This window comes from Peromyscus californicus, unplaced genomic scaffold, assembly GCF_007827085.1.
Source record: "Peromyscus californicus insignis strain IS unplaced genomic scaffold, ASM782708v3 Scaffold_17__1_contigs__length_78620276, whole genome shotgun sequence".
Lineage (NCBI taxonomy): Eukaryota > Metazoa > Chordata > Mammalia > Rodentia > Cricetidae > Peromyscus > Peromyscus californicus.
In genome coordinates this window covers 33,761,652-33,789,446 of record NW_026294469.1, presented here as the reverse complement: position 1 = coordinate 33,789,446, position 27,795 = coordinate 33,761,652, and the positions used below count along the sequence as shown (strand labels likewise).

The window sequence follows — 27,795 nt, the reverse complement described above, 5'->3', positions numbered from 1 at the left end:
CATTTTGTGTGCTTATGTATAGCATATGCACATGTTCCTCTGAGTGGATATATGCACTTATGTGGGTGGGTTGGCTTGCACTGGTGTGTGTGTGTGTGTGTGTGTGTGTGTGTGTGTGTGTGTGTGTGTGTGTGTATGTGTGTGTGTGTGTGTGTGTGTGTATGTGTGTGTGTGTGTGTGTGTGTGTGTGTGTGTGTGTGTGAGAAAACCAGAAGTCGAGGTCAGAGTTGAGTGTCATCTTCTATCATGTTCTCCCAATTAATTAATTTTTGAGACTGGATCTTAGTATGTAGCCCTGGCTGGCATGGAACTCACTATGTAGACCAGGTTGGCCTTGAACTCACAAAGAGATCTACCTGCCTCTGTTTCTGCCTCCCTGTGGAATTAAAGGCATATGTCACCACCTTATATTTTTTGGTGTGGTGGGGGGGGAACAGGTTGTTTCACTGAACTCCGAGCTCCTCAGTTGGGGTAGGCTGTCTGTCCCTCACCTACCCGGGATCTATCTGCCTGTCCCCTTCCCACTCCTCTCTAGTGCTGGAATTACAGATGTGTGCCACGACAACCAGCTTTTACATGGTTATTGATTATTTCAAGTCATGTCCTCACGCTTGAGTGGCAGGTACTTTACTGATAAAGTCATCTTCTAAACCTCTCCGAGCTTTTTAATGTCCCCATAGTTCTATCTTTTCCATCACAGCTTTAAAAGTCACACCAGGAATGTGAGTATCTTGAGCAGGGGCTAACTTCATTATCTTGGCTCTAGGCTTCCTACACTCCTGTGCCCTGGCGTAGCCCTGTCACCCAGCTTCTGGAGCCTCCTGAGTTGGCCACCTTGACCAGGCTGAGAGGAATAGTGTAGAGAATGTGCCAGTTCCAGTTTGAACGACTTGCTGTATCCCTATTGCCCTGCATGTAACTCTGACAGTGCTGTCGATGTGTGGCAATGTGGCATTTTGCCTGCTTCTCCCTGCCCTCATTCATAAAAATCCCACCACACCGGAGACATGTGCCTGAGTGGGAAGAGACGCCAGCAACCTGGAAATGGGGAAAGTTAACATGTTAGGACTCGACGCTGATGGTGGAGATCATACTGTCCATGAGGATTATGGTACCCATGCAGAAGAACGCCTTCCCACCCCTTCTCGGTTACCCCACTAGCCCAGAACACAGGCCTCCTCAGTCCTCCCACTCATCACACTCTCAGTAACCGAGAATCAATTACAGAAGCATAGCCTGGGCTTTCCTGACTCCCACCCTGAGTCCGTTAACCCTTCGGCTTCTCTGTGATGTAGGAGACCAGTCAGGGGATGAGAATATCACTCAGATGCTCAAGCGGGCTCACGACTGCCGGAAAGCCGCTGAGAATGCCGCCAAAGCCCTGCTTATGAAGCTGGACGGCAGCTGCGGGGGAGCCTTCGCTGTGGCTGGCTGCGGCGTACAGCCCTGGGAGAGCCTGTCCTCCAACAGCCATACCAGGTACGACTCGGTACTCTGCCCTGGGACTCCTCTGCCCGCGGTGGCCTTCTCACTGGCCCACTCTAGGGGACTGTGCAGCTTGGATATGGCAGAGTTGCTTCGTGCTCACACCCTGTTCTATCCAAGGAGACAGAGCTATGAGGAGGGGCTGCAGGGTGGCCTTGGTATGCCTATGTGGAAAGGACAGTCCGGGAGAGACAGGGCTGTAGAATGTGTAAAATGTAGAATGTGCATGGGCATGTTGTGAATGACAGACATGGGAAATGAGCCTACTCTCTGTCTGGTGTTCTTTTCCCCGAACTGTTTATTATTCTCCATTTCCTGGAATGGCTAATATACCGTCTTATTAATTGGTCTTAATATTAAAAACCCAGAGTCAGATATCAGGGTGAAAGCTGAAAGACCAGAGAAGCAGAGCAACCAGCCCCTAGAAAGACATCTTACCTCTAGGAATCCTCAGACTGACGGGGGCTGAGCTCCTGTCTCCACCCCACCTTATCACTTCCTCTCTCCGCCCAGCCATATCACTTCCTGTTACTGCCTCCCAAGTGCTGGGATTGAAGGCCTGTGCCTCCCAAGTACTGGAATCAAAGGCATGAGATCCCAAGTGCTGGGATTCAAGGTGTGTGCCGCCACTGCCTGGCCTCTCCTGGCTAGCTCCACACTCTATCTCCAGGCAGGCTTTATTTGTTAGAGCACAAGCTAATGCTCACTGCTACAGACCCAGCCTCCCTTGCGCTAGCTTCAGATTCCACTCTCTGTCTCGTGCCCCTGTCCTTCAAGAGCTCCGCTACAGCAAGAGGCTGTGCTCTCATGTCTTTTATCAAGTGACGATGTATTTATAGCACCTCCTAGGCAGGCACTTGCTCGTGAACCTGAGGTCAGGTTTACCATCTATGAGTAAGTGGGCTCTTAGGAGAAGAAGAAAGCAGCGGAGGGAGACTCTAAGCATTGTCACTGGTGCAGGTGGCTCTTTCTGGATGGGGGCAGGGCACCAGAATGAAGCCCCTGGTAGCTTTTATTTTGATCGTTTCTTGTCACCAAAGCTCTGCCAGCTATCATGCACCTCCTCCCCTTACATGCCAGTTTTCAGACCGGAATGCAGTTGATAGGTTCTTACTGGACTTTCAGCTAGGGAAAGCCAAGGGTGACTCACCCCATTTTCACAGGTGAGAACACCTTGGCTTTGAGATGTGTAAGTGACTTGTGTAAGAGCAAATGCCTGCTAAGAGGGAAACCTAGCCCTTCAGCACCACGCACGGTGTTCCTCCTACTCCGCACATTAGATCTCATGTCATTATAAGACAGTCTGCTTGCATGCAAGCGATGAGAGGTACATCAGGATCAATGGGCTGTCCAAGACCAAAGCAAAAGTACTGATGTTGTCCTGATGCCTAAAAGCAATTGGATACTCCCCTCTCCCACTGGAGGGAACAACCACTCACCTCAATGTATCCGCATGTCCCAGGAGGAAGTACAGTCACAATCCCACATTTGACTACTTGCCTACAAACACAGGGGCATATTTATTCCAAGCTGAAGCAGCAATTGTCTTATTTGGCAGCATATAGTTTATAATTTTTCCCTTAAGACCATATTCTTCTATTTAAAAACAGAAGCCTGTATCCTTCTCCATGCTGTTTGCAGGTATTTATAATCTATAGTTTCTATGTTTCAGTAGATATTCCGTGTTCAGCCTATCAGTGAGAGTCTTCTGTTGAATTAATGAATGTTAGGAGTTGGGTGAAAGGGAAATGTCTTGCTTAATTGGCTGCAATCTCTCCCCTTTCTTCACATAATTCTGCTGTTTCGATTGGAGTCAGAGACAACTCTGGAATAGGTCAAAAGTGAGGACAGTTCCCTAGCCTTCTATTAGTGGAGAACTGACCTTGAATATTTGTTACAGGAGATAGCTGAAGTAAAGGTAAGCTTGATTGTTAGAACATTTTCTTGAGAAATTTAATTGTTCACCTTGTATATCTATGGGTTGAGAGACATTCAGACACAGACTCTGCTTTCAAAAATGAGCTCACTAAAGACTGACCCTGGCTCAGTGGGTCAGGCGCTTGCTGCGCAAGTGTGAGGACCCAGGTTCAAGTCCCAGCCCCCACATAGACGCTGAGCAAGCATGATGCCTGCCTAGAATCCTAGTGCTCAGGAGATACAAATAGGGCCAGGAAGACACCCACATACATAAACACATGCACACGTGCACGCGCGCACACACACACACACACACACACACACACACACACACACACACACATGCATGCGAGGGGGGAAAAGGGGGTTCTTTTTTTTTTAACAAATTTTCGTCTCAAATGGATCTTCCATCAACACAGGTTTTTTAACTCTGATTCCACTAAATTGTCATTTCCCCTCCTACCCCTGTCAGAGCAGTTCAGAACCTGTACAGAAGAACACACAGGGCATTCATGTGGCTCTCCATAATCATAAAACAGACACAGTTGGATTGTTTTGTGATAAACATAGGTTCATACAATGTCCCTAACCATCAAGTCACACTATTCTCAGTAATTTTATTTATAAGCCTTGGAATCCTGGCTCAAACACTGTCCTAGGAAAATGGAGCTTTCTGAGCCAGGGCTTTGTGTGGTTCAGTACACCCACTTCCCTCCCACTGTGACCACCGGGCAAGATGTGCAGTCAGGGTGTCAGCCAGTGCCACCCAAGGTCTCAGGAGAGGCATGCTCAGGTCAGGTCCCTGGAGGCATCTGACAGCTCCCGAGGACAAGAGGGTTAATGGCTTTAGGAAGGAGCAGCAGAGGGTTAGTTACCCAGCAAAAAGGATCAGAATGATAGTCACCTCTCAGCTGATGCCCTTGGCGGGACCCCAGCATGAAAGCAAAAAGAAAACCTTTCACATTTTAAAGTTACAGCTGCAGATCTATCGGAAAGCAGGGTTGTCTTAATGGATGGAGTAGCCAGGCAATGCTGGTTGCCTCCATAGCTTTATCAACAAGTCACAGCACAGGCAAATGGACTGGAGTGTCAGAGTAGAGCTAGGCGTGAGCAAGCCGCCTCCCCTTGGTGACAAGCACTGTGCTTTCTGCTCAGTCTGTGGAAGTGTACTCACTGATCCAAATCCACGAAAGCACACAAAGCCATAGCAAGTGTGCCCTCCTAGAAATTGGGATGGAGGCTCTTTTGTTTCAGTATAAAATGGGCACAGGGGGTGTGCAATCTGTGAAGGGTGATTCAGCCTTGCTGTGAAGCCTCCTCCTGCCTTGGGAACCTGGAATGCTGTCTGGCTAGCCAGGCTGTCTGGGGCACGATGCCCAAATTGCAGTGGAGGGCAATGGAGCACCAGAAGGACCTGGCCTGCACCTTCTATACCAGTCCCAGTTAAGATGAAGTTTCATGGGGCGGAGTGGATTAGACCAGTGGAACACTGTCTGATGCAAAGGTGTTGTCCTGGAACCACTATCCAGTTAGGCCAGGTCTCTGCCACCCCCAGCAGCAAGCAGCAAGGAACGAGAGTCACACAGGCCTGGCTCTTATAGTGTCATATTACAGAAAAAGAGAGGCCCTTCCCCCAGGTATCAGGAGAGAGTGTTCAAAGTGGTGGTGGGGGGGGGATGCTTGCTAGTGTTAGTGAGCACCAGCACCCAGCTGAAACATGCTAGTCCAGTCCTAGTCACTTTCCTTCTCCATTCATGTGACTACAGTAGCAATATGAAATGCTTTCTGTACTTTTTTTTCCTTCTTAAGACTTAACTTTAGGAACCGGTCGAACCCACATATTCATTTTAAAAATCAACAACTAAGTCCTAGCATTACAAAATGCACACTACGCAATGTGACAGTTCCCCATGCTAGAATCCCCACCAGGACACTGGGTAATACTTTGGGATAGAATTCCATCATATCACTGGGGCTTTATAAAATAAGGTTTGGGGTTGCAAAGGACAGAAATACATGAACAGCTTAAGAGGGGCCCTGATTGAAAGGCTATCGGGCCCTATATGCATGAGACAAATGCCAGCTTAAGGCAGAGGGTTGTCATACTTCTGAGTGACAAGTCATACAGGTGAACAGTCACACACACCAGGCTCTGTGTCCTGCCTTTGTGGCTCTGTGCTGGCTGCATTTTCCTCCTGTTACAGCAACCTTCTCTGGATGACAGAAAATCAGCAGACAGCCTGCATGTCTATCTGAAGCTAACTGGTTCGTTAGTGCCATAAGAAAAACCTACCTCGGTGGGACCTGGTTCTTTTAGTCTCCAGGATGGGTCACCCAGAAGTCAGAGATGGCACCTGGTGCAGAGGAACGGAAGAAATGACATTTGGCATCTAGAGCTAGTTTGAATGGTGTGTCAGAGAGCAGAGAGGGTAGGCAGAGGACAGGGGTTTGTGGGTAAGCAGAAAGCAGGGGTTTGTGGGTAGGCAGAGAGCAGGGGTTTGTGGGTAAGCAGAAAGCAGGGGTTTGTTTTCGTTTTTTGAGCCTGGCAGTCATGTACCTCCCCTGGACTGTGGCTGGCAGCTTGAGCAGAGAGTTTCCAGCAGAATGTTCTGGTAATTAGCTGTTGCAGACTAAGCTATCTTTATTGGAGCTCCATCAGAGCAGAGGATCGCCAAAAGAAACCTATGGCTCTTGTCTGGCTCCTCAGAAAACCAGGGCAAAACACAAACATGGATAGCTGAGTATGCCTGGGCTCTTGATCTACAGGCTTTCCTTCCATCCTGCTCTCAGTGCACCTCCAGGCTCTGGAGAGGAGGGATCAGGCTGCCTGTAGAAAGTGATTTATTCCCCTTGACAGCTGAGCTCATCCTGCATTCCAAGCCGGGAGAGGTAATGGATGACTTAGCCCTTGTCCGGCAGCCAGCAGCAGCCCCCAGGAGGCCAGAGGAAGGGCCAGTGGCTTCTCCTCCTTTTCCCATCATCATAATCAAATTGGGCTGTGGAACATTAAGGGCATGAAGCAGAATTGTAATTACCTTCGCCTGATCTGCTCCCCGCTGGTATCCTAGAAGGGAGAGAAGAGAGCTAGGCTGATGAGGCATGGGCTGTGGTACTTGCCTTGAAATTCAGCTTTCCCTGTGTAAGAGCAGTGAAAGCTCTTACCTCCTAATAGGGTAAGATCTGTGGACCAGGATATTTGTGCTTTTTTTCTTCATGTATAGCAAAGACAGTAGAAACCAAAACTGTCCTTTTTGGCCAGTGACCAACTCCAGGTCCCAGCAGGCAAAGGAACCCAATACTCCCTGCCCACTAATGTTCTTCCAGAGGGGTCTAGGTGGTCTTTGAGGCCTTTGAGAACTGACTTCTTGTCTCTTCTGTTGCAGCTTTTCTGCATGATGGCAGGTATCTAGACTCTAGGGGACACTGAGGCTGGTGGTAGGACTCTTTACTCAGCTGTCAGGGAAGTATCCCTTATCCTGTTCCTCACCCAGAATGCACACGGGGTGGGCACCACCAGCTGGTCCGTCCACCGCTCTGGGAGGTAGGAGCCACCAGTGTTTCTGTTGACTGCAGCCAGATGAGTTAGGCAATTCCCTCTGGGCCGTGAGGCTGGGGTGTGCCCAAGGAAGGCTGTGCAGGTGTGATCGGCTTCAGAGGCCTGCCAGCACTCACGGGAATCCACTGGAGCAGTTCAGTACGTAGCAGCCCCACCCCTAGAAAAAATGTGAGGACAGCCAGTTGGTTATCTGCTGAGTTTCCATTTGTTGCTGCCCTGGTGGCAGGCACAGCATGGAGTCTGTCTTAAGGAACAGATTGTTGTCATCCCTTCCCCACTCCCAGAAGTCTTGACACTGTGGGTGTTGGGGGAAGGGAGTGCCACCCTAAACAAGCCTAGGAGAGACGGAAGCCACTACCCCGGAGGCTATCTGAGAACTGGTGGAGTAGATTAGGCCCACCGTATAGAAATTCTTCCATACTATCTCTTTAGTTTGGACAGAAAAGCGAGAGAGCCCTACCTAGCTTTGAATTCTTTTAATTTTGCAATTTCTATCTGGAATAAAAATTAACAAGGTTGCTTCAGTTATTAATGTCATAGTTCCAAAATTTGGATTTTGCAATTTCTATCTGAAATAAAAATTAACAAGGTTGCTTAGTGTCATGTGCGTGGCACAGGGATATCGGTGATTCTCTGTATTTGGTTTGGTAAATACTTTTTAATGAAAGGAATGGCTTACACCTGAGTTAAGGTGGCATCTGTCATGGGGAGAGACTTCGTTGCTGAGGCTGAGGCCTCCTCCCAGCTGTCTGGCAGAGAGAAGCCCCATTGTTCCACTTGCCTCCTTGTGTAAACCCAGGGCTCCTGGAAGCAATCTCCACACTCCACCCTGTGGAATGCCTGGTGAACAATGCTGTCACCTGGGCTCCTCCACCTGGGGAACACTGGCCTTCTGTCCCTTTGTCACTGCTGAGTGCAAGGAGGTGAGCCCTACCCGAAGGGGTCAGTGTGTGTGGCATGCCTACCCCTGAACTGTTTGCAGACAGGTGCATGGTGAGTCCCTCTGGTTCTGTAGGACTTGCTCTAACATACCCCATGTGGCAGGTCTGCCTGGCTCTGTCCTGATTCCTTCAGCAGCATGCATGGTTGTTAGGGGTGGTTAGGGTTTGTAGGGGTAGCGCTGAGGCTTCTGGTTGGGAGGTGGTATTTCTTCCTTCTCATTCTTTCTAAAACATAACACACATCATGACCCCTTGTTTTTATCTTTCCCCCGACGCTTTCTGCTCACACTTACTCCAAGCTACTGGCATCTCCTCTAGAATTGTTGGGGTGTCCCCCTCCAGGGACCTCTCTGCCTTTTCCCTTGCCTCCTTACATCTTTCCTCAGCATAGAGACAGACCAGAGAGATCTGGACATGTAAATCTGGCCAGGGCCTCCCCTCACAAACACGCAAAGTAACATCCATTCCAATCCCAGAGAAGATACTGTCCTTACAAGCCCTTTGTGTTGTGACACCTGGTCGCCCCCTGCACGCCCCCCCCCCCCCCCCAGCCTGTTGCTGTCAGCTGGTTGATTCTGCATGGGCCATAACTCCTCCTTGCTGGCCAAGCTTGCTGTTTAGGAGGTTTGAGTTTTCTACATGCTCAGCCCTGATCAGCCTCCCTCCAAATATCCACAGGGCTCTTTTTGTTCCTTCCTCCTTTAGGTCTAGTGGGTTGTTGCCTTATCATGCAGGCCTTTCCCTTTGCTATTGCAGATAGTAAACCTATCCCCACTTTGGATTTCCCAAGTCTCTCATTTCACTTTTTATCACGGTGTGGGTCATGTCAGCTATACTACATAGCGCCACTTGCTTATCTCTGCTGTTAGAATACGAGTTCCATAAAGGTAGGGGTTTTTCCAGGGCCTAGAAGGGTGCCCTATGAGAAGCACCCTGATATTTCTGAAATAAATAAATAACAGCTATGTTTATCGAGTGCTTATGGTATACTGATTTAAGTACCTTACATTTCACTTTGTTTTATCATTGTCACAACTTTACAAAGCATTGATGTTATGACGCAGCCAGGAACGATGACATCTACAATGTTTAAGATGCTTGGGTCACAAGTGAGTGTGGCACTCCAGCATGAGATCTCTGCAAAGGGAAAGAGCCAATAGGTGGTGCACAAAGCTATGACTACTCATGTAGATGCGGCTATATGTGTGCCTTTAAATACAGCAGTCATATGTCCAGACATACACACATGCAGAAAATGATTTTTAGGGATCTGAATATAGAGGCTAGGGTGTCATATTCAGGTCATGCTTGAGCCTCAAAGGAAGAACTTTTGTTGAATCCTTTGTCCAGGGCTGCCTGGAGGCAGAATTTCTTCCTCTCCGGGCCTTCAATGGACTGAATGAGGCCTATCCATAGATGGTGACTACTCTCCTCCACCAACATAACTGTCTATCATCTAAAATAGACCCTCATAGTATCATCAAGACAGGTTTTTTAAAGTACCTGAGTACTGTAGCCAAATTAGATGGCATAGGAAACGCCCTTCCCAGTGCCTGAGAGGTATTCAGTCTGATGGCCAGGCTCATCTTGTCCACGTCACCTCCCAGTGGCTCTGTCCTGTCCTAAGGGACAAAGCTAGTAAAGGCACGTCCCCTAGGAGCTTTCCATCCTAGAAGTTGCTCACATTGTTGGCTCTCTTTGATGCATTCCATCATATGCTAAACTTTACCTTATATCACATTATTATAGGAAACAGTTTTGTATACATATGTCTTTATTTCAGGGGGAATATCTCAGAATTCATTTTTAGAGTCTACACCATGATCTAAAATGTACTTTCAGTATCCATTTAGTCATTTGTTTATTATCTATTTATTTATTGTGTGTGTGTTTCTCTTTTATGACTGCCACCACAATAATGGTGGGGGGAGAGGAGACAAGGTCTAGTGGTGACGACTTTGAAACGTGGGGTTCCTCTTTGTCCCTCAGCACCACCAGCTCTACAGCCAGCAGCTGTGACACGGAGTTCACTAAAGAAGATGAGCAGAGGCTGAAGGATTATATCCAGCAGCTCAAGAACGACAGAGCTGCCGTCAAGCTGACCATGCTGGAACTGGAGAGCATCCACATCGACCCGCTCAGCTATGACGTCAAGCCAAGGGGCGACAGCCAGAGGCTGGACCTGGAGAATGCCGTGCTGATGCAGGAGCTGATGGCCATGAAGGTGTGCTGCAGGTTTCATGTGTTGGGCCCACCTAGAGGGATACCTCTCAGGGCCCCGAGAGCATGGCCGCCAGCAGAGTTCAGTTAGTAATTACCTCTGTCCGGACGATAGCCGGTCTCTGTGGAGAAGGTTGGCTTTTGTTTGTGTAGAAGTCCTGTGGGCTGGACTTTATTGGAAAGGCAGTTGAACTCCAGAGGATGCTATAGAATGCCCCAGCTCAGTACTACTGCCTGTCAAGGGTTACGTTAGACCTGCAGCCTTTGTCTAATGGTGATCCCTGATCTCAGTAGTGGTAGAAGTCCTTGTTGGATCACCCACGCTGGTGGGAGCTGGAATAGGAGGAGACCGTGGCAAAGCCAGCTTAGTAATTGGCAAAAAGCTCTGGTTTCCTGTCACCCTGGGGCATTAGGGGCTCTAAGTCTGTTTAGAATTTGTGCCCTCCAATGAAAGTTGGCAGAACAGGGCTCTTCACCCATGGGCTGAGCTACCTGCCAGTATTTCTAGAGAAAGAGAAGCCATAGTCCTTTTTTGGCAAGTAGTTATGCTGCCACCCCTTTAGCTCAGGGCATGCTGCATCTCAACCAAGCCCCAGCAGGGGGGAGGTTGGTTGGAGCAGCTGGTGCAGGTCCTCAGTCCGCTCTGGATTACACTGCCAGGCCCTGTTCCTCACCTCTCTAAGATGCTGGTGTTTGAATCTGGGAAGATGCTGGGCAGCAGGATGAGATGTGGGAACCCAGGCATCCCTCCTTGGTAGGAACCTTATCCCTCTACTTGGCTCTTCATCTAGCCACTTAGCTCCGAGTGCTCACAGTCCTCTGGCTGAATTCTCAGGACTGCCTGTGAGCTTGGCCCTGAGTACACAATCGTAGTGACATTGTCGCAGCCAGGAACTTCTTTTGCAGACTCTTAGACCATGTGACATGAGCCATTAGCTTGTTCTTCTATTTTTTACTCCAAACATCATGTTTTCTTTTATCCAAAGACTAAGCATTTCCTTTTTATAGTTCAGCCAATATGTGGTGTGACAGATTTACTGCTAATCTGGCCAAGGAAAGACGTGTGTGTGTGTGTGTGTGTGTGTGTGTGTGTGTGTGTGTGTGTGTGTATGAATGCTCTAATATTGCCCTTTCCACTTGAAATAAACTGCACTCATCTTGCACATTTTTTTGAAGATGTAGAAGTGGTGAGAGGCTGGAAGAACCTGTAACATGGACCTCAGGACCCAGAGCAGTGACTGTCGTGTTCTGGCTTGGTTTTCCTCCCGAGTGCTTCTGGAAAACTGACAACCAGCCCCGTCTCCTTTTCTCTAATGTGTTCACCAGTGTGCGCTGAACCACTCATTCCCTAGCCAGTGGACTATGTTGGGATTTACCACTTTGTTCTGGCATATAAATGCTCTTGAGTAAATACTGCTCCTCTCTGGATGATCTACTCGATCCCTTTTAGAACCCACTCTTCTTTCTGCATGTCCTGTCTTCTTGTTAGGATCCTATTCTTTACCCCTTTAATTGTTGAAAATACTTGCTTTCTAGTTTTTCACATTCTTTTATTTCTGCTCCCATAAATGCTGATTCATTGCCATCACATATGCTAACCAAGCTGGTGGTGGTGGCTGTGGCCATGGAGCATGCCTTTAATCCCAGCACTGAGGAGGGAGAGGCAGGAGGATCTCTGTGAACTTGAGGCCAGCCTGGTCTATAAAGAGAGTTCCAGGACTGTTACACAGAGAAACCCTGTCTCAAAAAACAAACACACACAAAAAAGCATAGGCTAACTATGCATCCTCCGAGTGACTCATTTCCAACTCCACTGGGGATAGAATGTACATGTCTTCCTTAAAGAACATGTCTCCATGGTCTCTGGGGGGTCTCACAGCCCAGGACTCTGGCTGTCCTGATCCCTTGTGACCTGTGGATTGCAAAGGTCAGGTATTCATTTTTAATAATTTTTTTTGGTATGGGGATTCTTGTACTATCCATATACAAGCTTGAATTTTGATTTTTCAAAAGAGCTTAATTTCTCTTCTCACCCATAGCCTGAGAGATGACAAGTTCCCCTGTCACACCTCCAGAAAGCAGTTCCCTAGTCTTTTATTCAGGCAGGACTTCAAGAGTCTTTGCTCACGTAGGTGGTATCAACATGGCTGCCTGCCTCATGGAGGCCAAGGCCTGCCCTTTTGTGGTCCTAAACAGATGTCAGGAACTTCAGAGCAGTCTGTTGTCTCAAGCCACCTTGTGAGGCTCCAGTGCAGACTTAGGCTGTTATTTCTGGCACTTGTACCTTCTCCTTTCCTTCCTGTAAGCTTGCTTTTGTGTGTGTGTTCTGAGAGTGACCATCACAGGAGTTCAGGCTACACCGTCGCCATCGCCTTTGGAATCCTCCTCCTGATAGCAAAAGACGAGATGGCTTCCCATAGGAAAACCCTTTCCATTCTGGCTTTGTCTGATCGTCATAGTAAAGCAGGTTTGGCCTGTTCTGAGAGGTCACTGAGCACAGTGACTAATGTGTGTGCCCCCAAGGAGGACAAGCCTTGGTGGGTACCCTTCAACTCTTCCTTACTTTCAGAAGATTAAATGATTTCCTTTCTGTGAACTCTTTAAACTGCTGTGTGCTCAAGGAAGACTGATGGTTGCCATTGTTTTCTGGCTCCTGGTCCAGGTCAGCACTGTCCTATTTTGGGTTCACATCTTACTTCACAGAAAACCACTAGTTAAGCCTTTTAGGAGATTTTCAGAAATTATCTATCTGTGGGTCGGCTCAGTATGCACATGACACAGCCCTTAGGTTCAATTCCCAGCATTGAGGAAACAAAAGGGCCTTATCTGATGTGTAGTTTCCAGTGGGCCATGGTTGCTCCTGCTGATTTGGCCCCTCTGAAGTAGATGCTAGTATAATTAGCATTCCTCGGCCTTCCTGGCTCAGCTGCAGAGTGACAAGTGTGACATGGGAGTGAAATGGGAGTTGGAAGGAGCCCAGTCAGACCTCTTTGCATGGATATTTCCTTGACAGCCCTAGGTGGATGCACCTTACACCTTAGCCTTTGCATGCTGGAGAACAGGTTTCCACGAAGGCAAGTGTGCTGGTTTGGGGTCCTAGAGCATCTTAAAAGGTTTTTCCTTACACCAAAAGGAAGTCTGCTTGCCCGTGACTTCTACCCACGTAGAAATTCTAGTCCACAGGATGACAAAGCACTTGTCTACCTGTCAGCCCTTCAGACAGACGTGTGGAGATAGTTCGTCCCCAGCTTTGAAGTGATGTCTGGACTGCATACCTGTGACTTATAGCCAAGTCTTCCTCTGCACCCATTCGGCATGGCAGCCCTTTGGGCATCCAGTGGAAGCAGCTTCTCATTGGCTTTGTGTGCCTTGTTCCACAGGAAGAGATGGCTGAGCTGAAGGCACAGCTGTACCTGTTGGAGAAAGAGAAGAAGGCCCTGGAGCTGAAGCTGAGCACCAGGGAAGCCCAGGAGCAGGCCTATCTGGTGCACATCGAGCACCTCAAGTCTGAGGTGGAGGAGCAGAAGGAGCAGAGGATGCGGTCTCTGAGCTCCACCAGCAGCAGTGGCAAAGAGAAGCCTGGCAAGGTAGGGTTAGGATGGTGTGGGTGGGTGGGTGGATGGGTGGGTAGGGGGTGCCCTCAGGGCAGGCCTTACCTTCTGCCTTTACCTTGGGCCATCTTTCATGCTATTGCCTCAGTTTCCTCATTTCCACAGGCACCAGAGGTCCTAAGATATTGTAAAGAAACCAAATCCTCATTAAAAAGCAACACCACACATTATATCAAAGTTTGGATGTTTTCCCACGTCACAGTCTTATCAGAGGCGTGGCTTGTGCCGTGGTCGCTGTTCCTCACGACAGCCATCACTGGGTTGAGATGCCCATATTTCTGTGTTGTCATCTGTACTTGTCGCCCTTAGATCTCTGAGTAAGGAGTGCTAGTCTGCATTTGGGTGAGGAAAATAGGGTTGGTCCCACAGAAGTGAGAGGTCTTGCTACTAAAAACAGCAAAGGGCTTAACCCACACCTGGCTGACGGGCCACTTCCTGCCTTCTCCACCACCCCTGCTCTTGGTGCCTCAGTAAGCAGGAAGGGTAGGTGGAAGGGAAGCCTTGGATTGCAAAGTCTATATGAACAGAGACCAGGCAGACTTCTAGTCAAAACATTCACAAACTCATATCCCCCCTCCCACGCCCCAGGGGCCTTTGCTAATTAATATCCAAGCTCATTCTGTCATTTTGTATTTCTCTTCCACATCTGCACTGGAAAGAAAGAAAACAAAATGCTTCAGACCCTAATGAATTCTATCCCTCACTCACTGGAGGGAGCTGCATGTTCAGCACATCATATTTAATATTCCTAATACCAAGCTTCTCCTGACACCAGCGTGCTCAGATCCAGGACTTGCAAGCATATGCTGACTGGCCGATCACATAAAGGGTTTCTCACTGTGCACGGTTGTAGGTACTGCAGGGCGTCTCCAGCAAAGTTGTGTACTTAGGAAGGAAGGAAGGAAGGAAGGAAGGAAGGAAGGAAGGAAGGAAGGAAGGAAGGAAGGAAGGAAGGAGGGAGGGAAGGAAGGAGGGAAGGAAGGAAGGAAGGGATTGTTGCTTTCTAAATAGCTAAGAAATCTGAAGCACCCTGCACAAACAGCTGGCAGTGTTAGCATCCCTACCTCATTCTGCAGATGAGCTCATGACGCTCGCAGTATGGCACCCTGCTCAGCCAGGAGTCCTGAGGCCCTGATGCATCCCACCCACTCATTCTCTTGCAAGCTGTGATTAGATAGCCACAGTGTGCCAGGACCAAGGTGAACTGCTGTTGTCTAGGAATGTATGTTGGGGCTGATGGACAGACGTGTTCACAGTACAGTTACAGAGTATCCCAAATGCAAGTTTCAATTACCAGTGCCCTGTGAGGCCATGGTCAGGACCTAGATATCAGGTTCTTGAGAAGAGATTCCCTGAAGAAATGACCCAGTAGGGAGTGGGAGCTAGTCGTCTGAAGTGGATTGAGTGGAGGTTAGCAAGGCCTCCAGCAAGGCAGGGCTTGGAGACCAAGCAGAGAGGGAATCAATGTGTTGGCTGGAAGGCTCAGCTTGCAGTGTTATTCCCAGGACAGTGGGGAGTCAGGGAAGGGCTTGGATGGTGTTGGGGTCGGTTGGCATGGCTCAGGATCTGGAAGCTGCTATACTAAGTACAGTAGCATTCAAGCAGGGGCCATGTGGTGGTGTTTCATGTAATCGTACCCAGGGTTTAAGAAGATGGCATTTTCTGTTACATTCACCTTCAGAATCTTTGCATGACCTTTTAAGCTTGTTGGTCAGTTTGGGATAGGGCCTTCAACAGAGCACCAGTGTCTGTCTAGGGTATGTTCTTAGGGTGTGGTAGAATGGACTTAGCAGGTTCTTGCCAAAGGCCCATGAACTGAACATTTCCTCACAGTTCTTGTATTTATTTTGACTGAGAAATGCTGTGCTCTGCAGAGTGGCTTTAACACACAGACATTTCTCTGACAGGAAAGGCCAGCTGGCTTTTAAAAACATCTCTGTAAGAAGCTAAGTTATAGTGGTACCCAGTGCTTCCAGTGGGTAGAATTCAGTAGAGTAAGCGGATTATTCTGACTCTCAAATATTGGCTCTGTTTACTATTTCAGTGAAGTCTTCCATCTAGGGCCTGGAGTCTAGGCCATTCATTGGTGTTATTTGCTGGAGATGAGGCCACCAGGGTAGAGAAAAGAGCCAAGCTTCTGGTGAGCAGGACAGACAGAAAATTCTGGAGCTAGTCAGTGGTAGGCCTGAGCTAATGGCCAAGCAGTTTTAAATAATATTAAGCCACTGTATGTTTACTTGGGTCTGAGTGGCTGTGGGTCCGGCGGGTGAGAGAGATTCATCCCGACAGCAGGGCCCGGGCAGGAAAGGAAAACTTTCAGCCTCATTTGTCCATCAAACCAGCTGCAGCTGCCCGAGGGAAACCAGTGTTTCCTACATACAAGAACTGCAAAAACCTCATGCAACTTGCATGAGAATGCGGGGCTCTGTCTTCTGAGGAGACTTCAACAGGCATTGCTATTTGAGCTTCCTGTCATTTGTTTGTGGCAAACTATTCTTCTTTGAACTCTTTTCTTCATACTGACAAACCATTACTAGTCCATGGGCTGGATGTATCTCAGTGACAGGTCACAGATGAGCCTACAGCATCCACTCCTGTTCTGGAGAGTAGGTGATCCTGCCTATTTTAAAAGCTTCTCTCCAACTTATAACAGCTTATACAACTTCTAGTTCCTATGCACATTGCATGAGGTTTTCTGCTGTTCTTATCTGTATGTAACAGACATTATCATATTTCAAGAAGCACTGTGGGAGAGGCGGGGAGCCCAGACTCTAAGAGTCTTGTGAAATGCTAACATCAACCATGTATGCATGAAAAGTGAAATTGCTTCTAGAATTCACAGTCAGTCTTGGGTCGCTGGGGGCAGTTCTTTGGAGAGGTGCAGCCCAGGTGAGTGGCACAGGGACACATTGACCAGGCCACTGTTCAGGAACCTCTTGGAAGAGGCCATTGTCTTTTTAGAATAGGCTAAGGGGCAGGCATGTCTCCTACCATCTGGACTTTAGTTGCGGGGGGGGGGGGGGGGGGTCATGCCATCATGCTATAACTCTCTATTTACAGTCTATACACTGCCACAGATCACAAGCTTTTTATTCTCAGGCCTGAAACACAACATCGTCAGTATCTATCCCTGGCCCATAGCCTCTAGCTCCAGCCACCTCATTTCGTAATATACCTGCTGCTCAGCCTATCTGCAGAGAAAGTAGTTTTGTTTAGACATGGCTACTGCTCAAATGTCACTTCAAGAGTTCTGGTCTTACATTCTTCATCTATAAAACATGACACAAGGTCCCCTTGCAAGGCTGCTGCATGGCAGAAGGGAGGGGGACTTGTTTTTCTCTTCCTCAACCTGAGTTTTTTTTTTTGTTGTTGTTGATTTTTTTCGAGACAGGGTTTCTCTGCAGTTTTGTGTCTTTCCTGGAACTCACTTTGTAGACCAGGCTGGCCTCGAACTCACAGAGATCCTCCTGCCTCTGCCTCCCGAGTGCTGGGATTAAAGGCGTGCGCCACCATCGCCCGGCATCCTCAACCTGAGTTTTACGATTACATGGAACATAACAAAGCTCCCCCATTTAGAAAAAGCAAGCTTTCTCTCAAAAGAGTGGGATGTGTCAGCAAGAACATTTGTGTATATTTGCTTCCTGGAGAGACTCACACGGAGCCAGAGGGCCTGGCTTTGAGGTCTGGATCTGCTAGCTTCTAGCTAGTAACTGGGCAGGGTAACCCCACTGCCTTGGTTTCTTCCATGGTGAATGAAGACCACAGTAGATAGTACAGTCTAGCTGCCTGGGAGGTTCCTTCCTAGTGACAAGGGAGTAGTGGTGTGTGACAGGCTTAGACCAGTGCCAGTGTAGAAAGTGTTCCTCCAGGTTCTCCTAAGTCAGGGTAACACATGAAGGTAATGATAAATCTGGGAACAGAGGAGACAGTCACCAGATTTGCTGCCTGGCTTTCCATCAGCTGGCCCAAGGTCTTGGCACTGCTGCCCTGTGCCCCACAGCGGGGATGGCTGTTGAAGTGCTCCTGGGCCCTGCTTCACATCTGACAAGGAATATGCTTGCCCTCCTCAGGAGTGTGCTGATGCTGCCTCCCCGGCTTTGTCTGAAGTAAGGATGAACAGTGACAGTGAGCTGGCCACAGAGTTCGCCAGCGCCATCCGACGGTAAGCGACCCTCATGCCCCCATGCTGCTCCTTTCAGCTTTGAGGGCTTCACACTCTCACGGCTGCTCATTCCAGCTCTTCCGGGATCATAGTGGTCTGCCTGGAGAGAAGGCAGCGCTGGTATGTTTTCCTCGGGCCCCAACTTTGCAGGCTAGAAATGGAAAAAGCTGCCATTCTGAAAAGCGAGTGCTGGGTATCGGCATATAGACAGTCATTCCATTTGCAAGAAAGAAAGTCTCTCCTTCCTGGATTGCAGGTTGCCACATTGACTAGACCCTTCTAGATTAGGCAAATGGTGATACTGAAAACAGGTACCCTCCCCTTTCAAGACATCTTTAGTGGGACTGCATTCTTCAGCATCAGTAGCCCTTGCCAATGGAAGGCCCATCTTTACTCAGTTCGTGGTCATTTTCCTCCAATGTTACAGTATTTCTTCTCCCATATTCTACTTCTTCTTTTCCAAACAGAAAGAGATGCTGATGCATTTTGACCTGTCTTCCACAGCCTAACTTCTCACACTTCCTGTCACCCCATTGCTTTGGAGCCCAGGGAAAGTCTGTCCAGAGAGAAGTAATTTCACGTTTACTAGTACTCACATGAAAAAGTCAATTTTGTTTTGTTTTGAAAACAGGGCTTCTCTGTATAGCCCTGGCTGTCCTGGAACTCACTCTGTAGATCAGGCTGGCCTCGAACTCAGGGCTCCATCTGCCTCTGCCTCCAAGAACTGGGATTAAAAGCTTGCACCACCACTGCCCAGCTGGGGCGCATGTATTTCTAAGCATCATGATTGGATTGTGAGTTGCGTGTCTCCTTCTCAGCATGCTTCCCTGGGGTTCTGTGAGATGTTGTCTACCAAGTGTGACAGTTCATCTACTGGGCTGTTTGTCCCTGCTGGCTGACAGTCACTGTGAGTCAGCCTAGGTGACCCCATCTGACCCTGCCTTGTTGAGACAGCTGGCAGTTTGATTTGATTCGGATCCCTCTGACTCTCCTTTCTGAAACAGGGACTCTTCTCTGCATTTTCAGTTGAGGTTTCCTCTTTTAGGAAGAAGAAAATAGTCTGCCTTTCATGTTTCCTGGTCATTCCTGGCTTCTGGTACACAGGAACATTAGTTGCTTTTTAAAACGCTTAGGGAGTTTTACAAAATGCTTCCCTATTACTTCTAGGGATTTGATGTGGGAAGTCATGACAGTGCACTCTCAGCTAACTTGATCCCACGCTGATCCTCCTGTGTGTTTCCTACTATGGACTCCCAGTTGACTGAAATTGGCCTTATGGGTCCTTTTCTACCTTCCTGGTTTGCTCAGTCTCTCAGTCTTTCTTTCCAAGTTGGAATGGCCCTGCATTTACTTTGCAAATACCTCTTGGGATGTTGCTATTTTGTGATTACTCTGCCTGGGGCAGAAGACCGGCACAGCTTGGGAGAATGCCTGAACAAATGCAATAACTTCCTTATGCCAGAGACTAGGACGAAAATCCGCTCTGGGTCCAGTGCGGGAGTCTTATAGATAGTATCTGTAAACTGGGCTAGTACATTTTTCAAATTCCCAAAGCCCCAGAGGCTTTTGCTGGCACCAGTAGGATGCACGTTGTGCTGACTAAACATAAAGAGATTTCATTTATCCCCCGTCACAATGGATTTCCAATAACCAGCCTTAAGTTGGTTAGCATGGATTTCTAATCAAGAGCCAGATAGATGGAGCCAAGAAAGAACCAGAGAAGCCAGAGGATCAAAGAAAATAACATAATTAGACTGTAAATACAGCTTTGAAATGGGAATCATCATTTCATGAGGGAGAATAGTCCAGACACTGGAAGACCGAGGTTAGGGGATGTTTCTAATTTTAAAAGTGGAGTGGAAACAAACACCTTTTCAGAAGGTGTCCAACTGGTCAGTAGCAGGCTGAGCGGCATAGGTCGGGGGGCCTGTATTGCCAGTGTTTTCTTGGAGTTTACTTCTGTGGGAGAAGAGCACTGTGGGCCATGCCCTCTGCAGAGCAGAACAATGGGGGTAAGTGTGGCAGGAAGAGCACTGGTCCCTGTTAGGAATTGTGCACCCCTGGGAAACCCCCAGCTGGCTGGGTCAGGGTATCCCACTCGTGCAGGGGACCATGCTGACATGCTGCATGCTGTGGGCAGTGGCAGGTGGACATTCACAACCCAGGCTGCATCCCTGCAGAAATGGTTTATTATGATGAGGGATAAAGAGAAAGACAGGAAAAGACAGAAAGGAGAGGGAAGAAGAGAGAGGGGGTTAGAGAGGGTGTGCCTCCTGAGAGGAAAGCGGAAGAGAGAGAAGAGGCTTTTACGTCAGGACTCAGGGCGGTGCCGAGGGGCAGGATTTCAAGGGGGCGGATCAGCGTATTACCAGTCCCTTCTTTGGGAGAGCCAGCCATTCCAAGACTGGTACCCACCACCAGCTACTCCATCTGTCTTACTGCCCTGTTCCCACCCAGCTTTGATTTCGGGTAGGCCTTCACCACTGAGCCTCTTGGCATGGCTTTTTAATCTTCTTTTGGGGTATAAAACAAGAACTCAGTGCAGCCCCACATTTCTTTTTATTTTATTATTTGTTTGTTTGTTTGTTTGTTTATTTTACCTGCATGTATGCCTGCAGGCCGGAAGAGGGCCTCAGATGCCACTGTAGATGGTTGTGAGCCACCATGTGGTTGCTGGGAATTGAACTCAGGACCTCTAGGAAGAGCCGCCAGTACTCTTAACCTCTGAGCCATCTCTCCAGCCCCACAGTCGGTTCCATGTTTCTTTTTTTTTTTGGTTTTTCGAGACAGGGTTTCTCTGTGTAGCTTTGCACTTTTCCTGGAACTCACTTTGGAGACCAGGCTGGCCTCGAACTCACAGAGATCCGCCTGGCTCTGCCTCCCGAGTGCTGGGATTAAAGGCGTGCGCCACCACCGCCCGGCAGTCCCATGTTTCTTATATGACTCCCATCTGGTCTGGTTTTGTGCCCTCTATGTCTATGAACATCTACTGTGCTTGCTGTATTGCTTCTGGTATGGCCCTGAAATCCCCCCTGGATGGCTAGGCATGTACAGGAGAGATGCTTTCTAACCAGAGTGACTTTACTTTTACTGTGAACTATAGACATGTCTCTGTCTGAAATCCCTCTCTTACTAGGATCCAGCAGGCCCTGGTAAAATTTGGCAGAGTTATCTTTCTACCAGATGAATTGGAAAATGGAAGCCACAAGAAGGGAATTTTCAGGGATGGCTTCCTGCAGTGTAGATGTGTTGAGGCTGCCTTCTAGACCTGAGCACAGCTGAGCAGAGTAACCCCCTTCATCTCCATCACAGTCATGGGAGCTGAAGCAGGGGCCCCATATGATTGAGGGCAGGACTGGTACAGCAAAGTTGAGTGATCTCCGAGGTCTCCCAGTAAGACTGGGGAAATGCTATGTGCCTTTGTGAGAGAGCCTCACTGCACACAAAAAGACAGAGTCAGTTTTGTACAGAGGGGTGTAGCTGAATGTTTTCCTGGTCCTGCCCGGCTCCTGTGGTCCTGCGATCCCGCAGCCACTCAGACCCAATGAACACTTACATATTAATTATGAACTGTATGGCCCAATGCCTCAGGCTTCTCACTAGCTATCTCTTACATCTTAAATTAACCCATTTCTATAAATCTATACTTTGCCACATGGCTCGTGGCTTACCGGTACCTTCACGTCTTGCTTCTTCTGGTGGTGGCTAGCAGCGTCTCCTGTGCTCTTTTTTTCTCTCTTATCTCTCCAGTTAGAATGTCCCGCCTAACCTTATTCTGCCTCACCATTGGCTGAACAGCTTTATGTATCAACCAATCAGAGCAACACATTTTCACAGCATACAGAATGACATCACCCATCAGAGGTGTGCCGACCCACTCCTGTGTTTCATTCGGAAGACTCTCCCTCCACCATATGTACTGGTCTGGGAAGATGGGAACCTCTGATCGCCTATGATCATACATCTGTCGGTCAAACCTGGGGGCAAGTTAAGTGCTGTTGGGAGGCAAACTTACTCAGCTCAGACCTGTGAGTGGCACCCTATACTGATGAGGTTATATTAATTCAAAGGAAGAAAGATGCTCTTCCTCCACACTGGGAAGCAAGGAATGCACACACACTATGGCCTCCTGCGGCTGCACCACTGTCTGCTGCAGGCAGCATGTAGGGGCTGACTGAACACAGGTCCTAATCTTAGACAGCTGAATACCCCACAGTGACAAAATATTCAGCGCCACACCCCCACTCACATTTCCTCTCCTAATGATCTACAATCACAACTTGAAAGTCATACTGTGTCTTCCCTTAAAGTCTCTTTCATTCTCCTCCACATGCTTTGCTTTCTTACCAATTGCCCCTGCCCCAGTGACTCAAAACTCAAGTGTCCATGATGAGCCATTTGTCCTTTTCATCATGTGTCCTGTCACCAAGATACCTTAATGTTCACTTCTGACGAAGGTGCAGTGACAGTGTTACATCCCCAGGACAAGGTGATGAGCCACAGCAGTCAAGGTCATCACTCAATCTCAAGTAACCTCCTAGCTCATGTTTCAAACGCTTCTCAACACAGTTTAGAATCCTACTCACTCCGGAGACTTGTATCACTCAGTCATTCCCTGAGCCCTCAGTGGTACCAAGTGCCCATCAGGGTCCTTGGAACACTTGGCTGTTAGCAAGACTCTTAAAATTCAGTGTCTCAGTTGCAAAGTCATCAACACACCTGTTGGCCAAGAGGGAGAAAATGACATCATTTGTTTCAAGAGCTATGCATGCATACTGTTCCAAGCCACAGACATAGAGGGATGGATGAACAGAAAAGTGGCCAATCTGGGTGCGGAGCTTTCCAACAGAAGCTCCCCTGAACCAACAGCAGCAGCGTTTTCATCATTTTGTTAGTAGGACCATTACTTCGAAAGACGCTATTAAAAAAAAAAAAAAAAAAAAAAAAAAAAAAAAAAAAAAAAAAACTTCCACTAGCCGATTCTTCACATTCAGCTGATTTATAGTAGCAATCAAGCACTAGGAGCGGTGCCCAAATATTCCATAAATGCAACATGGATCTGCAGGATGTTAATGAAATACAAAGTGGGCCTGTGGGTTCATTATCATGGAAATAAATTGCTGAGGTCCAAAGCCGGGGTGTCTAGAGGGGAGGTAAAGGCTGACGCCCCACCAAGGGGTTTAAAGTGGGTGTTCCTGGAGTCCTTGAGATTTCCTTTGTCATTGTCCAGTGTTTCAAAAGCCCAAAGTTGGCAGCCTCATCTGAAATAGCATAGAGGCAGAGTGATGAGGAGCACCCTGGTACATGGCAGTCAAGGCTAGAGAAGCAGCGTGCCCATGGCAGTGCCAAGTTCTTTTCTTGAACTCGAAAAGCACATTCCTCAGAGAATCTGGGCCAAAGCACTGGCTGCCATTCTCCTTCTGCTATAACTCCTAGGAACTCCAGCTAAGCTCAGACAGAACAGCTGTAGAACCTTGTTCTCTGGGGACACAGAAGCCTGGCTCCCAACCCGAGTCCTTGTTTATTGCACATTCTACTTATCCTCTTCATGAGTCACAGGACTCTTCAGCCTTAAGCACCCAGGCCCTGCTGGAAGATCTCAGGGTGTGAACGCCAGCCAGCAGGGCAGCAGCACCTGGCTGAGGGCAAGTAAATGTCCTGACTGCAGGCAGAGCCAGGCGGATCTCTGTGAGTTCGAGGCCAGCCTGGACTACCAAGTGAGTTCCAGGAAAGGCGCAAAGCTACACAGAGAAACCCTGTCTCGAAAAACCAAAAAAAAAAAAAATGTCCTGACTGCGCCTCGGATTTCGAATTTGTACAGTGAGCACAATAGTAATGCTGATGGTGAAGGCTGTTGTGAGAACTGACTTTATCCTGGAAAAGGACTTAGAGACAGCTGTTGTGTGTTGCCTGGATAGTCTAAATGCAAGCAGTTAGGAGAGTAAGATGGTGGACATGAAGGAGGAAAAAAAAAAAAAAGAGTGAAGGGATCTGGCCAAGCCATGGTACTTCTAGCTGGTAGTGGATAAGATGAAGGAAAAGGCAGAATGCTGTGATGTCCTAACTTGGGGCCATTTGTCCACTGTTGATGGTGGTCCGAGAGGTGATATGTAAGCTGAAGAACCAGCAGAGGGTTGGAAGGACATCATAGAGCAGAGCCCACATACATCCTTCTACGTGTAAGTAGAAAGCGCCAGAGGGAAGTATTCTGACCTGATTTTCCACACTGAAAAAAGAGACCTGGCTGCTGTGTGAAAGCCAGATGGGGGCGGGGAGGGGGGAGGGTTAGGGTAGAAGCAGAGCAGCTGCTCGGCAGGCTGCCATGCTTATCTAGGTGTGAAAGGATAGCAGTGTGGCCCTGAAGAAGTGGCATGAAGTCAAGACTTGGGAGACAGTATGATGATGAATATAGGTGGATGGTGATGGAAGAGAGGGTCTGGCTATGCCTCTACGCGTGGTAAACAATGGTGTGGCCATTCGTCAACATGAAAAGCGTGGCTTTGTGTAGAATTTCCGAAGTTCTTCTCTAGAAATTAAGCTAATGATGCTGTTAAGTGGGAGGTGTCAGGCTGAGCGATACAAGGAAAGGCCTGGAGATCAAGATTTGGCCATATAGTTGTAAGGAAAATAAATGACAGTGGACAAACCTAAAGAAAGGGTAAGAGATAAAATCTAGTCCAACCGAAGTCCTAAGTAATTACCAATCTTCAGAAGTGGAGTTTAGAAGGAAAACAGTAAAAAAAGATGCAGGTCCCTGGGGCACGGCACTGGTCAATAGCCAAGAGGCTGAAAGAAAGATAAGGTTTTTCTGTGGAGTGGAAGGCTGACTGGGACTGGAATATTCAGAAGGTGAGGAAGACAGGAATTCCATGAGTAGACGATCCCCCCCCCCTCCCCTGGAGGAATCCCAGCCTGTAGGTATATGGCTGTGACTCCCTGCTGTTTGGTCTGAATTCAGTTCTTGTGAATAGCTATATGGCCTGCTGGATACATGCTGGCCTGAGATTTAACTGAATCACAAACTACTTCTACTGCCCTTCTTAGAAGGCACTCATTTCTCTTGCTTGTGCACAGAGCTGAGATTCTGGTAGCCAGTCCATGGTCAAGTCTTAACCTCAGGGGCCTGCTTATCAGCCCTTCCCCCATCTTATAGTCCAGCTGACTTGGCTTTCCTTAGTACCCCACGAGTCCCACCTCTTAAATGCTTTGTGGGTACTCCGCTGCTTAGAACTGTGACAACACACACCAAACCACCACTTACTGTGTGATAAGATACCACCTTTTATGACCGTATATAGCCCGTTTTTTTGGTTAGGGTGCTAAATACTGGAGTGGGAAGACCCATAACTGAAACCTGAACTGGATGGTTGGTCTTCGAGTCCTATTCCACATAGAGTTATTCTGTTTTTACCTGGTGGTAGTCACAGCAAACAAAATTACAAGAGATTGTGCAATCCCAGGCAATCCCCAGAACATGGTGAATGCATTCGTACTGAGGGAGTAATTTATATTTAATTTCCTCTTGTGTGAAGCCAAAGAGAATGCTTGCATTGGCATACAGTTTTAGGTACAGAAACCACATAAATTCTTCCCTGTCTGACAGCCAAGCACATTAAGTTGGAAACTAGAAGGAACATGACATTAATGGTTGAGATTTCAAAATGACTGGGATAGGCAAATGGGTTCTTAGATTTTCCAAGTCATCCTGTGAGTGGGAAAACAGCCTGAGAAGTTCCCTTAATTTCTGAGGGACCTCAACTCAGGCCAGGCCCAGATTCATGGCTTTGACCCAGAAAGGAATCTCAGAACCGGCTAGTATGCAGCAGAGTTTGAGATTTTACTAAAGATACTTTATGCATGAAGGTTAGTTCTCCTAACTATACATGCATCCAGAAAGAAAGACACAGTCAATTTGGTATGTGCGCCCCAAGGTAGAACAGCAGCAAACTAGACTCACCCAGGTGTGGGTACCTCAGAGGAGAGTCACAATTGTCTCAGCATCAACCATACCTGCCATTTTCGGTTTCTCTCAAGTTGTGGTTTAAAAGGTTGCTCCACTCCCATCTCTTTCTGATAAGTGAGAGTATAGGGTGACTCCAGATATTTTAGGATTACAAACGGATAGTGTAAAACAAAGCCACTCAGTCTGCACAAGGGATTAGAGAAGCGTCAAGCTCAGTTATTGATGATTCACCAACCAGAGGCTTCAACCAACCAGGTTAGGGATCCCTTCCCTTCTTATGTCCCCATAATTCTCTTTCTACCACCATCTGAGCTACAAGCCACATGTATCATTTGGAACTTCCTCGATTCCACATTAAAATGCAAAACATGTGAAATTAATTTTAATAGCATAGAGTGTGGTTCAGGGTACACACTTGCCCAAGGTTTGATTCCTAACATTGTTCCCTTAAATATAATAGTGATATTCAGTCATATTTAACTCAATATAGCAATTTTTTGGCATATCGTCAGGGTTTTAAAAATTGAGATACTTTATTATTATTGAAGTTTCAAATTCCAATATCCTTCTTAGACTTACATGGCGTCTCTGGGCTTCCACACTAGATATGCGGTGCTACTTCCGCATAGAATTGTTGGGATCCTGGCCACTGATCTATGTATGCCCCGAGTCTTATTATAGGTCTGTCCCTCTCAACACAGCCAAAAGAACCCACATTAGAGGTGTGGCCTATTTTTGCGTCTTCAAATAAGTGACATAGTTTCCTGGTGTCTCTACTTCTTGCCCTTGTATATAAACTTAAGTGGTCCTAGAGGGACAGTTTTGAGCTCCCAGAGCTGGCAACACTCCACATCACCCCTAGCTGGGGATCACAGGTCTGAGAGCAGCTTTGTTTGTTTGGGTGGTCTGTCCTACTGTAGAGTTTACTAGGTCCACAAATTCTCCTGGGTCTGTGAGAACCCACTTGCTAGGGAGGGAAGTCCCTTTGTTGGTGGCAGGTGGGAAAAGATGGAGGCAGGGGTGGTATCTCTGTAGAAGGTTTTTGTTGTGAATTTCTTTGACGATTCGAGTTTTAGTTTTCTTCACAAGCTGTTCTTCCCCTTTTGTACAGTTAGTCAGCTTTGTGGCCTCTGTACTCACACCACACCACATGTATACACAGACACAGGAAACTTTTATAAGGGAAGAAATCAAAACCAAGCGTAAGTACCTTTCTAGCCAATGAAGGATGGGTGAAGGAGCACCCACCCCTCCTGCTCTCCTGACCTTGCCTCAGCTGGAGGGGGGCTGCTTGGGAGGGTTAGGGACAGAGGGAGCCTCTCTTCCGGCAGGGAACGCTACCACTCTGTGATTCCAGTAGCAAACACAGCTTCACCAGGTTTCTCAGTGACCGCTAGTGCTCAGGATGAACGTGTTCCCCAGCAGGGGGAGAGGTGTACCCTCGTTCCTGCCTGCCTTGTGGCCAGCTATCCTGCAGCTAAGGCCAAGTGGAAGGGCCTAGTGAAGAACGAGTCGCCATACCACAGGCTGCTTGCTGGGCTTTCTCCCCTGGGGTTTTGTGTGGAGTGACTTCCTCCAGTCACCAGTCCAGAGAGGTCACGTTGCCCTGATAGCTGAAATGTAAATGATTAGATACTAGAGGGATCAGGAAGGGAAGATGGAGGTCAGAGCCACACAGGAAGTAATCTCCCCCACCCTGAGGTGGCAGTGGGTGCAGCCACCATGGTTTCTTGCCCCTCCCCGCTTTCCAAGCATTCTAAGCATCTCTGAAGCCATTCAGCATTGAGTGAGACCAGAAAACCCTGTCTAGCCTGGGTTCTGCGATGTGCTTGCTCACATGCCATACAAAAATGGTCAAACAAGGCAAAAATGAGTGAAATAGCAAAGCCTTCTGCTAACCCCTTCCCCAACCACTGCTAAATCTGTGGTTGGTTTTTTGG

General features: G+C 48.0%; 1 protein-coding gene and 1 long non-coding RNA gene across 6 annotated transcripts in view; one reads left to right on the top strand and one right to left on the bottom strand.

Annotated features, from left to right (window-relative positions):
- Window positions 1-27,795, top strand: part of Mcc (MCC regulator of WNT signaling pathway) — a 373,270-nt gene that overhangs the window by 337,715 nt on the left and 7,760 nt on the right. For all 5 annotated transcript variants that reach the window (XM_052742119.1, XM_052742121.1, XM_052742120.1 and 2 more), the window contains 4 exons: window positions 1,296-1,479; window positions 9,889-10,123; window positions 13,500-13,706; window positions 17,801-17,892. In XM_052742119.1, the coding sequence (XP_052598079.1) occupies window positions 1,296-1,479; window positions 9,889-10,123; window positions 13,500-13,706; window positions 17,801-17,892 (718 nt within the window). The remainder of the gene's footprint in view (window positions 1-1,295; window positions 1,480-9,888; window positions 10,124-13,499; window positions 13,707-17,800; window positions 17,893-27,795) is intronic.
- LOC128112785 (uncharacterized) lies at window positions 119-13,498 on the bottom strand. Its single transcript, XR_008219159.1, has 6 exons — window positions 13,395-13,498; window positions 6,890-7,115; window positions 6,438-6,466; window positions 5,696-5,756; window positions 2,925-2,985; window positions 119-1,038 (listed from the first exon to the last, which is right to left on the bottom strand). It is a non-coding gene; the product is annotated as an uncharacterized LOC128112785 (long non-coding RNA).